This window comes from Alosa sapidissima, chromosome 15, assembly GCF_018492685.1.
Source record: "Alosa sapidissima isolate fAloSap1 chromosome 15, fAloSap1.pri, whole genome shotgun sequence".
Lineage (NCBI taxonomy): Eukaryota > Metazoa > Chordata > Actinopteri > Clupeiformes > Clupeidae > Alosa > Alosa sapidissima.
This window is the reverse complement of record NC_055971.1, coordinates 17,298,349-17,310,996: the sequence shown is the minus strand read 5'-3', so window position 1 is coordinate 17,310,996 and position 12,648 is coordinate 17,298,349. Positions and strand designations below refer to the sequence as shown.

General features: G+C 43.6%; 1 protein-coding gene across 1 annotated transcript in view; it reads right to left on the bottom strand.

The window, feature by feature from the left end:
• Nucleotides 1-1,857: 1,857 nt before the first annotated feature.
• frem2b (FRAS1 related extracellular matrix 2b) overlaps nt 1,858-12,648 on the bottom strand; it is an 81,886-nt gene continuing 71,095 nt past the window's right edge. The window contains exons 17-24 of the mRNA XM_042064557.1: nt 9,502-9,694; nt 9,034-9,138; nt 8,728-8,855; nt 8,395-8,529; nt 8,107-8,233; nt 7,429-7,616; nt 7,040-7,186; nt 1,858-4,602 (exon numbers count right to left, since the gene is read on the bottom strand). Coding sequence (XP_041920491.1) covers nt 4,036-4,602; nt 7,040-7,186; nt 7,429-7,616; nt 8,107-8,233; nt 8,395-8,529; nt 8,728-8,855; nt 9,034-9,138; nt 9,502-9,694 — 1,590 coding nt within the window. The 3' untranslated portion in view covers nt 1,858-4,035. The remainder of the gene's footprint in view (nt 4,603-7,039; nt 7,187-7,428; nt 7,617-8,106; nt 8,234-8,394; nt 8,530-8,727; nt 8,856-9,033; nt 9,139-9,501; nt 9,695-12,648) is intronic.

Below are 12,648 nucleotides of genomic sequence, written 5' to 3'. Positions count from 1 at the left end.
AATTCTAGCCAAATATGGTGGGAGCACTTTCGGACTCTCTTGCCCAATACTGTTTTCAAAAGCTAAACTGTGCATCTGTGTGTGTTTAGTTAACTTGGCAGTGAGAGGAGGTAAAAAAGAGCATCTTTTATTATTTAGAAATTTTTTTTTTTATGAATAATAAGTATTCACATGCAAAACTTAATGGTGCAGTCAGGGATTTCGCAGGAAATAGCGTTTGTGTTCATGTTTAAATTTATTAGCAGATGCTTTTGTGCAAAAAACCCCCCCATGCATTATAGTTTAACCAAGAACCAAACAAAGCATGCCAGAGAGGTAGCTCACTCCTACCTCAGTATTCCCAGAGAAACTCCATGCAGGGTTTTGTTTTTGTTTGGGGCACAGGCTGCCCCCACTTTGTTTGTTTCCAGTTTTGGGGACTGGGACAGAGACTGGGTTTTTTGTACAGTGTACTCATGGGATGGGCAGCTAGCGGTCGTGAGGAGATGATTGCTGAATGTGACAAAAAATGTAATGGGCTTGACATTGCATAAAATCCCTGACTGCACCTTTAAACATGTGATGCTTAGATTGCATGCTTAGTTGCTCAGGGTTCTTCACCAACTTTTAACCAGCAAAGGTTACTGTTTTAAAATACCAGGCTGGCTATTAGAGGAGCCAAGGCAAAACCTTGCAATTTAGTGGTTGCTAAATATAAATAAATATTCTTATCAATTACAGCCAGCAGATGTTCTGATGAACATTGCCCATGTCTGCTAAATTTAATCCAAATAAGTACAGATATGTTAAAGATACTTGTTCAGACTTTCTCCTCACAAGGTGGCAGCGACTTGAAGAAGATCAAGGCACTGACTGCACAAACAGCCATTTTAATACCATTTCATTACACTAGCAAAGGTAAAAAATACTCTAGTTTGTCTGCAGAGACCATCTCCATAATAGCATAGACATGTAATGATAGTTTTAATCTACTTAATGGCTTAACCCTCCTGTTATCCTTGGGGTCAATTTGACCCCAAGCAACGTTTAACATCATAAAATATATGGTTCACTTTTTTTTTTTGCTTCATGTTTCATGACTTTTCCTCAATTGAAGGGTACAACAGAGTTAGCATGAAATTTGTACAATAATATGTTTTCAATGTCCTATACAAATATTTTGTACATTGATGTTCCTTGGGGTCAGTTTGACCCCAGCTGTATGAAACATAGGATACATGAATATTTGACACATTATGGATATTATTATTTGAATAGTATGAGAACATATTGTTATTATCATTATTACATACACAAGTACTTATTACATATAAATCATTTTGGCAGGACTGTATAAGTCAAAAGGGGAAGCAACAGCAAGCATTTGGGTTGCTGACACTGGATGGGCAATATTGCCAGCCAGGGTTCCAAGGTTCATAAAGGGGTGTGGGGGGGTGGGATTGTTTTGTAGGGCTTTTGGTGGTGGCTATTACACTCTTGTTAAGTACCTGTCACAAAAAAACTGGGTAACAATATGAATTATAATCATTTTCTGAGGGTTTATTTAGCTGGGGTCAAATTGACCAAGGATAAAGAGTGTCGGTAAGATTTGAGGATTACACGAGGGTTAAAAGAGTGATTTACTGTGACATAGCAAAGTTGCCCCAAATGCTATATGCTATTCAGTAGCAAATGCATCTGACATTGTTTTGGTCCCGGACTAAAAATGTACACTATCATCCATAAATAGACCCTAGGTTGTTATTAGACCGGAGTTTCCCTTTAAGTCTTGTCTTATGTATGCTTTATCACTTATGGTTTATTTTTGAAGATCTACTTTAGAGATTGTCCAACATACTGAAAAAAAACAACTTTTATTTTCAGACCAGCTCAGCAGTTTGTTTTACAGTGACAGTACAGAGGCATGTATCATTGCCAAAAACATCCAGACTGTTGTGCTTGCCATTAATATGTACATACTGAATACCGATACAAGTGTAAAAACTCACTCAGGCGACAAATGTATTCAACTCAGTCCAATAAACAAGTATAAAATATGAGCATGGACCCAGAGAGAGCTGTCGAATGGGAAGGCAATAATAGACAACATTAATATGACATTAGAGGAAACAAAATAAATCATATTACAACAAGTTGCATAGCAGTAAAACACAACATTTTGTATTGTTTACAAATCGATTAGAGCCGCAAATGTGCTGTTACCAGGTGTGACAAAAGAAGCCTGAACTTTAATACTGTTGCAGAGTCCAATAGCGCTGCCCTTGAAGGTAATTTGAAGGTCATATATGTCTTGCAGATATTTGTGTGTGTTTGTGCATCTTTATGAAAGCACAGGTAGTGAAGAGACAGACACGAGAGGGATTGGATGACAAATGCCACTCAAAGCCTGTTTCGAAGGCAACTGTGAATCAGTCTGCATTTCACAAATGACATGATTGACACCTATCATATATCTAACATAACAGATACCTAATCTGATTTTATTCATAAAATAAATAAATACCCAGGTCAACAATTCAATAAGGACAATATCTGCTATAGTTATCACACAAGTTGCAGATGACAGCAAACAATGCATCAATGAGCAATTGATGGTTGCTACTGTTCCCTCTAACCTACGAGACCAACCCCAACCAGTGTAGTCAAGCCAACATGTTTTATCAACATGTTCACATATGTTTAAAATATATTTAGATACGCTTTGGAGAGCAACGTCATGAGGCTATGCTTACAAGACCACTCTGGCATGACTAAAAACTGGGACACAAACCATGTCCTTGTCCACTAGGCTACCTACAGAACACCTTAATTAGACGCATGATTTCTGTGGCATAGGGTATGATAATATCATAGTAGTCTAGACTAGATTAGATAAAGCAGGATCACGTGCCTGGTTGATCAGGAACTGCTAGAGCAGACCAGGCCAGCTGGCTTTCCAAATGGACCCCACTTGTAACAAATTTGGGATGGCAGGCATTGATTAAACCATACAAGAAAATGCGAAGTGTGCGCAAAGTGCACATGAAGTGCGAACAATAAGACAGAATAACTGGAGTGTGTGTGTGTGTGTGTGTGTGTGTGTGTGTGTGACACCATTTGTGATTAATGAGTACAGCATATAGGCTTGCTGTGGTAAGGTACAACTTCACTAATTTCACTCAAACCATCTCTGTGTGCTTGGATATACCTGCAGATAACTGATATGTATTGTGATTCATAAAATGCATGCAAAATCAATCAATGACTGTAAAGAAAAGACAAATAAAAATGTTCAGTTGTGTGCACATCCAGTAAAATATGATTATGTGAACTAAGGAAACAGTTCCTGTTTGACAATTAACCGTGTGCAATAATAATAATAATAATAATAATAATAATAATGCAATTCATGTATGATGAATAATTGAGGGCATTGGAGAATCACACAAAGGAATAAAACAGAGTATAACACCTGTGTAGCATTGAGGTTGTAACTTTAATGTGTCCTCGTATCTCCTCACTCAGTCGTCATACCTTCCCTATCAGATATGATAGAGGTCTTCTAGCACCTTTGGATCAAAAACAAACGTTTCTTTATTTGGATGATAATACACCACAGACAAACAAAGCCAAGCACCTCTTCTGAAGCAGACTTACCATTAGCATGAGGGTTAATATGCTGTAGCATTGAAAACATTACAAAATAAAAACAACGAATGTGACAGTTGAAGTGCTTCAGTGTTTCAAGTAAGCTTTTCCAAGTAACCCAAAAACGTGTCAGTGAAGCTGAGGACCGACTTTGGGAGCCATTGCAGGGTTCCATTTTGTTTCACTATTCCCCCTCCCACTCAAGTCCAAATAGGTAAATAAGAGGCACTTGCACAAACCAAAAAAACAAAACACACACACACACACACACACACACAAAATGAACAGGTATAAAACAAAAACGTCTAAATGAAACAACGGCGACGTCAACAAAATGCATCAAGGTAGATGTCTGTGCCAGGTGTGATGTTCTTTTTTTTTGTACTGTGTCCCGTTGCCCCCGCCCCCTCAGACCTCAGAGCTGTCATCACTGGTGGTCGGTCCCCGCACCACCATGGGCTCTGTGCTGCTGGATGACCGCGGTGCGTCACCAGACATCTTGTCCTCCTGCTTGCTGCGCGACACCATCAGTGCCACCACGGCCACCAGCAGCACGGTCAGCAGCACGCCGACCACGATTCCGATAATCATGACCACCTGCTCGTCCTCTGAGTCTCTATGGTTGACCTCCTGTGGGAGGGCCCCCTCGCTCTCCCGTGTCTCCCCCCCTGCCCGCTCACCGGCGGCCGGCTGCCGGGCCTGTTTGTTCTTGGAGCGGTCCAGCGCGATGTGGAGGATGTTGGTGCCCCGGTTCTGGTCGGTTCCGATGTCCTCAGCCACAGCAGGCAGACCATTTGTTGACCTCCGTGACCTTTGGCCTGCAGGGAGAGCCAGTTTGGAGGTCGGAGAGTGGGAGTGGAGACTGGAGGTCAGGCTGTGGTACTCCAGGCTTCTCTTGCCGATGCCACGGTTGGCGTTGTCCCGTGAGCGGACAGTGTAGATAGTGTGGATGTACCACTCTCTCCCAGCAGACACCTGGACATGGCGAAGTGGGGACAGAAGCATTTTATATGCTGTTACAAACCAATTTGCCATCACTGCACAAGACGTCAATCAATTTGATTGACTGTAGGTGACTAAACCCAATGACTTAGTGACTAAAGAACCATAGAGCTGGTTCAAAAATAAGATGTATAAGCAGTGACGGACTGGGATTAAAAAACGGCCCTGGAATTTTCACCAACCAGCGGCCCACACGGGGACGCGCATGCATGCGCGTGCATGTGCCCGCAACACACAGATATAACTTCACATGCACGGACATAACATGTTTGTAGCCCCATTGGTGATGATCTCTAACTTTAATATGCATAAAGACTGAACCAAGAACATGGATATATCAATGCACAACTCCAAAATGAATGCAATATGAAATATGAAAATGAAAAAAGAATAGCCTAGAATACATGGATTTCTATGCAACGTCACGAAAACATGCGTGCGCAAGAGGCAGAAAGCACCATAGAACAGCATAGAGCAGTGCCCTCCATGAAAAGAACAAAATGAGTTTTTGTGCTGAAAACTGCACCAATTCGAAATCACGATGGTTAGAGAATGTATGTTCAATATCCCTAAAGGAATGCATGTCTTCGTCAAAAATGACAAAATACGATGTTAATGCAAATGAACGGCAAACTCTGAAATAATAGCCTGAAATGAGATGTTATTATCATTGAGACAACAGGGGACCAGGGGTTATAAAAAATTCTGATTGTAGCTTACAGCAGGCGACTACTTAAGTCAAGTTTATAACGTTGTGGGACCAAGCGTCTTCTGCCCGTCTTCTGCTCTTCTCCGCAACCCTGTCTATCACGTCATCAGCATCCAAGTTCATTATAGGACCTCTTTCTCTGTCGCCATCAGCATAAAGGCCTCCAAATTATACTGTGACAATCGTGACCTTAGGCGATTCTTGATGAATTTAAGAGTGGAAAAACTCTGTCTGCATGCCACTTGAGTACATGACGGTGTTTCATTAGGAATTCAGTAGGAATTCATTTGCTAACCATATATAGTTGTAGGCACAGGTAAAGAGGTTTAACTGCTGGAGAAGGAAATAGCAACAGATTGCACAGTTCTTGCAGGTAGCACATTTCTTGCTCACCAGTCACCAGGTTTATTTCTGTATCTTCCTATATCTCCGCGGCATCATCAAAGTCCGACGCTTTGACTGTAGGCCTATACTCGCTTAGAGGAGACTTTTTTCAGGCTGTCCCAGTGCGTGGCGAGATGTGTCAATTCCGACTGTAGATTTTCAACCGTAGCACCTTCACTGAATTTAAGCAGACATTCTCTTATGTTTCGAAGTGCATTTGGGGGCAGTTTATTAGCTTTTATAAGGGGAAAATTCCGAGGATCAAGGCATGCTAGATCGGCAATTCCCCGTGCTGAAGGAAGTAGACGCATTCGGTTTTGAAATTCCCAGAAGTCATTGCTTCATGTAGCCTAACTTTTGTAAACCAATAATAAAATAAAAGATGCAGCATATTTAGGCAGCATATTTATTGTATTCCAATTTCAAACAATGCACTTTTAAATCATTTGATTGAATAAGGTTACAAAAGAATGTAGACTAATGTAAATATTGAGGGGCACCATGACTGTACTGTAGAGACTCATGTCTGGTGTAAATACTGATCAGGTTTCTACTATGAAGGAGGAAAAGGGAGTTAGAGATAAATGGCTTATTCAAAGCCATGTAACACTATTAATGCTTGATAGTGGGCCGAGAGATATTGTAAAACCGTCTTTACGATAAATGGCCCTTCTGGCATCTGCCCAAATGCCAGACCGTCCAGTCCGTCACTGTGTATAAGAGCAAGCTAGAGGAATATATTCAAATTACATATTTCTACTGTAATGACTTAAGTAATCAGCATTCTGCCCTCATTAATGCATTAGAGTTCCTTGGAAATCCAACATGGAACTTCTTCCAATTTGCATTAAATAGTTTATTTAATACAGGACCAATACTTTAACTGGACCAGTTAATTTGTTCTACATCTGGGCAAGTGTCTTGGTTAAGATTGGTTAAAGACAGCACTGCATATACCCTGTAGAGGGAGATGTTGCTCTATGAGGAGAGCTCCAGGGTGATCAAGTACAACCCACTGAATAATACTGTAATCTTAGTCAGTTTATTCTTCTCTGGTATCTTCTTACATTTTTTTAGAGGTGAGAATTTTTCAAAAATATTTTTTTTCTAAAACTTGATCATTTCTAGTAAATAGTGACATTACAAAGACACTTCAAAAACATACTGGATGGCCAACATAATGAACTACTTGCTATCATTATTTTAACAAAAAAACGTTTAGAGAGAATTGCATACTGGGAAAAATCTCAAAGTACAGACATGGTTCTCTACGATATAGAAAGAAATGCTGTGAAAGAAAACAAGAGCAGGACACACCTGGAAGAGCGGTGCAGAGTCCACTCTGAAGCCGTCGGAGCCTGGCTGCCTCACAAGGGGCAGGGCGCGGGGGTCGTCCACGGCCAGCAGGGCGTTGAAGCTCACGCTGCCAAACGTCCGGGCCTGTGTCTCCGGCTGGGCTTTGTCCTGGACAACACAACGCAGCGCACTCACACACACTCTAATCCACTTCTGTTGACTCGCTCACTCTCTCCTACTGATTCTATTTGCTTCAAGGCGATTTCATTCAGGCCAACCTCAATTAAACATTATTCCATAAGGCCCTGAAGAGTGAGCCCAGCCGGGCTTGACTCCATTTGATTTGCTGCAATTCGATTTGGTTCAGCTCTGTTTGTACCAATCAGCTCATTTATCTCTTCTCAACTCACCAGGATCTTGAACCTGTAGAGCAGCGAGGAGGCGTCGGCCAGGCAGCCGAACTCAAAGTTGTCGGGGTTGTACTTGGGCACGTAGCCGTCGGCGCCTGTGCACAGAAACACTTTCTCGATGTTGCAGATGAACGAATCGCCCAGGTTCTGCACGGGGTCCACCATCACACGGCCGTAGATGATGTCACCTGCAGCAGAGGCCAGTTATAGTGTAAAACATTACTGCTGTGCCTGCCAAGGTACAAGCACAGTGCATTATGTTGGTGTAATTCACTGCAGTAGCACTGCTGAATGCAGCACATTTAGTACACAGCATAGGCCATTATTGATAACCTGTTAGAGAGCTGTGATGTATTTCTTTTTGTTGGAGAATGCACGCATATTGCAGCTATAGTCAATCAGACTGAGGAGTAATGAGCCCAGTAGAGAACTCCTTAGTGCTGGTGTGTTAGTAAAAAGCTGAAAGTTGTGTAAGTGTGTCGAAATGTAAGCTGACAATGTGTCATGGCCATATAAGGCTTAGGCACAGCGCCTAACCATGTTTATGGAGGGTTTTAAGCTTGAGCTGAATGAACGAGAGATTGCAGCACATCTCAACAGAATGGATATGAAAAAAAAAAAAACAGTAAGAGTTCTGTCCGCTGAAGAAAATGATGCATGCTGGTGTGTGATAAGTACCTTCTGTGAAGGCGGTGTCAGTCTCCTGGCCGAAACCCATGGAACCGTCCGACAGCCACAGCGTCCGCTTGGACAGCAGCAGCATCTGAGTGTTAAGGCTGAACTCTGCCGCCACCGGATCACTCACCTGTGGTCAATAATACACAAAATTCATGAAAACAAAACACACAAATAAGCACATATTTAACTATAGGCACACAGACAGCCAGACAGCAAACAAGACAGTACACAGCCCAGTGTCTCTCCTCCCCTAAAACAGCAAGGCAGAGAGAGAAGCACAAATCGCACCTGCTGGAAGCGGATGTCGAGGTCAAAGGTGATGGGCTCCCGGGGGTTGCACACAGGTGGGATGGTGTACTGCAGACTCGCTGGGGCCGTGCACGGGACCAGCTTCACTGTATATGTGCCGGAGTAGTCACGAATCTGGAGCACAGCGAATCACAGCAGCCATGTCAGCTCAGGATAAATGTCTTGCTTATTTCTGCATGTCTGCACCTCAGCAATACTCCACACAGGCATTATCAATGATAAACCATCAAAAAACACATTCAAAACCAACCAAACTTGTAAATAAAAAAATCATTATGCAAAACTCAGTTGGTATGTAGAAAGGTTCCTCACAGAGAAGTCGGAGATGAAGGTCCACTGTTGCATGGGCTGGTTATAGGTGGGCTCACTGCGCACAAGGGTGAGGTTAAAGGTCACGCCAGGGTGATCCGGACACATGACCATGGAGGACAGAGAGGATGCTGGGAAATAAAAAAAGATATGAATGAATAATTTAATACGATATCAGCTCAAAATACGATTTTGACAAAGAGTCTGAAGAGTTATGATCCAATGTTATGCATGAGTGTTTGTTGGTGTGAGAATGTGTAGCTTCTGAGTGCTTGACTGTATTCATGTGTTTGAGAAGAGTAAACTCACCTGAGTGGGAAACAACAAACAGACCCCTAAATCGTGCCTCTGTGCGGAAGTTGACTACCAGGCGACCCTGCTCATTGATGCGCATGCTGGTGGGGTACAGGGCCCCTGAAACATCAAAAACATAACAACAGCCTCAGCTTCAATCACTGGATTAAACAGTCTGCTCTACTGAGCACAGCTGATTCAGCTGTATGTGCGTTTTGCCAAGTCAGTGATATATTCAGCTTCATCAGACCGGAGAGTTGGGACCGGTAAAAGCAACAGCCTGTCACAAACATAATCCATCACAGCTGCCCCTGTGTTTCTGTGTAAGTATGTAAGTCAATATTTATTTATATAGCAAATTTTCTAGAGCACAGCAAAGCTAACATTAACCATTAAATAAAATCGAACTGAACATTAGATGTAAACATCTCTCTTTCCTCTCAGTCATTTTCCTCCTGTCGTTCATCTCCTAACTTCACTCACCCTGCAGCTCTGCTTCTGGTGGGCTCCCGATCCCGTCCTTCCACAGGATGGCCGTATCGTAGACGAAGGTGAGCCGCAGCTCCGACTGCAGGTCAAAGTGCTGCCAGCCGCCGGCCCCCACGGGCGAGTGGAACACGTAGGATACGTGCAGCGGGACCCGCAGGGTCACATAGGACTGCACCAGGTTCAGCACCTGAACACAGAGAGGAGCAGTAGCAGACCAGTGAAATGCAGATCCTGAGACTCATTTAACAGAGTATATGGCATTAGCAGTATATTAATATTATATACATTCATATTATCTAATTCAATTATTTAATTATTTAGGCCTATAATATTGATTCACAAGGTTTGGATCTGCGATCTGAACTTAGCAATATAGTTTTCGAAGTAAACACATTAAACACTAAAAAAATGGCCATTGGTAAAACTGTGGTATTTTAAAGGTGCCATGTGTAAGAATTGAGGTAAAAATATCCAAAAAATGAGCTACACGCATCAAAAGAATGAGAAGAAATAAGGGCGATGATGTCATTAAAAAAATGACAAGGTATAGTGCTGCAGAGAGATCAACCTAAATTAGCATGCTAAATTACTAGCCACAGCCCGACAGGTGTCATAATACCAGTTTCGGCCATGGGAGGCGGTATGCGGGCAACATAACCGCCAGCCAAACTGCAATACACGTGTCTCGGTTGTTACTCTAGGGTAGACCAACTCACTTTCTGGAGGTATACTGCCCCATCTTTTATGGAATGTGGAGTATGAATTGATTTTTTGGCGGACATTACACATGGCACCTTTAATGGAGTAAAGATGAGTTCATGAAAGCAGAACATGTTCCTGCACACATCCTGAGAAATGCAAGAGCAAACATTCTCCAAATTTATGACACCAATCAAAGGTAAAAAGGGAGTTTGTTATGAACTTTTAAGTGGAGTAATATAGCAATTTTAGAGAGCATTAATGCACATTACACTTTAATTCAACCTCTTGTAAACAACTCGGTGAAGTGCAGCAAGGAGAGATCTCTGGGTAAATCTGTTTATCAAATGAGCTCACCTTCGACTCTGGAAGTCTGGATTTTACCTTCCAGACATTCCGGAGTGATCTGTGCTCCTTTGCACTCAAATAAACAAGTGTGTACATCTATCACAGACATGAACCAGTTTGAAGCACACAGTCCTCCTCAGCAATTAAGAATGCAGGTGCACATTTCGTTGTCACTGATGTGGATGACTGATATTTGTCCTACACTTGCTCTTCCTAGTGTCGACAGCGACGTGATCTGTGGGGAGGCTCTTATCGTGGGGGTATCTGACGCGACCTGTGGGGGAAGGCTGACGGGTGGGCATAGCTCACGTCGCCGGCAGCCTCCTGCGAGGAATTTATGCGCCAGAGCATCCCTCTCCTACTTGACCCTTGACCCCTCCTGGGATGTGCCTGCGCTGGCGGTGGAGTCGTGCAGAGGCAAGCCTCCCTTTGGGCCCTGGGGGTGCCGGGAGAGCAACGGCATTCAGCGCGCGCGCGCTGTGTGTGTGTGTGTGTGTGTGTGTGTGTGTGTGTGTGTGTGTGTGTGTGTGTGTGTGTGTGTGTGTGTGTGTGTGTGTGTGTGTGTGTGTGTTGTCTCACTAGGTCCAGGGGCCATGGAGAGTTTAAACACAGATGTGTGTTGCAGGCTGACTCCTGCGTGTTTGTGCTGAGACCGAGGGGTGCCTTTCTGGGCTTTATTGTGTTCTGCTCTGTGCTGCATGGGGCGTTGAGATTAGAAGGTGGTATATAGTTTTCACTCTTGTTATGGGCCCTTCTACTTTTGGCAACTTTTCAGAAAATCAATAAATATGCTTCGCAACCATCATGCTGTGTTTTCTAAGTGCCTGAGGATAATGGAGAATTGATTTCAGCTAATGCAATTGGATAGGGCTGAAATGAAACGAAAGGATCTATATCAGGGCAAGTCATATATCCAATTCTGTTTGTCAGGTCCAAACTCTGGTGCAAACTACAAGATTAACATGTTTCAGGACGCCAAACTTTGGTGTGCTGATCGTGAATGTGATGTTGAATTGTTACCACTGGGTGTCACTGTGGCTACTGGGTAAGCAGAGCCGTATATACGGCTGGTGAGCACAACCTGTTCAACAACAAAGAGTGTTGTTGGGCTGTGGATTGCTGCAGGCATCAATACCCTACTTTTCAAAAACCATTAACAGTGAAGGTCCGAGCCCCGAGACGAGAAAAACATCCCAATTAAATCCCACATGTCATATTACATAAATACCCAATTTAACAAAATTTGTTTGGATCCTCTGACAAAAAACCCTTCCTCTGCCCACATGTAGACATGCTCTGTGTGGGTCTGCCAGCTGACATTTGACTGCTCCACCCGGTCAGTGCTGTGCTTTGGGGAGTGACTGGGGAGAGGCTGACCGCTGACTGTCTCCAGCTGAGGTGATGAGTGCTAAGAGGTTCACGTTAGCCTGGCGCGGCCCCTTCTGCCCTCGCAGCGCCCTCTCCACAACGCCTCCTCACTTTTAATTAACTGCCGGGCCGAGCTAATAGAAGCCCCTCGTTTCCACGGTGAGGGTGAAGGGCTGACGAGGCGAGGCATGTAAGCAGGGAGGGCACTGGGGGAACGATGGGATGGACGATGAAGAGGGGTGTACACCCCCCCCCCCCCCCCCAACGACCCCCACTCCCTCTGTGTGTGTGTGTGTAAAACGACTGTTTTCAAAAGTGTCAGAGACACAGAAGGAAACAAAGAAGGGCTGAGACAAAAGGGAGAAGAAGGATGGAACCATAAAGCAGCTTTTATGATCTGCATGTGGGCTTTGCCTTCTCGACCCGCCATTCCAGCTGGAAGATGGCCGGAACCCCGAAGAGAGAGGTAGGTGTTTGGAACAACAGCGGTGGCTGCCGCTGTCAGAGACAGTGCGCAGCTTTGTGGGCGATGTAATAGCTTAACGGCACATAGCAGCCCGCACAGCATAACACAGCGTGGCTGGACTCTGGTGGGGTTTCTTACCATTTAGATGTCTCTCACAAAGACACAGTGACACGAGCAGGAGGCTCCTGTTTAAAACGGGCCAAAAATAACCTTTGGAAACAATACAAAATGGCAAACCACATAGAGACATGGAAAGACCC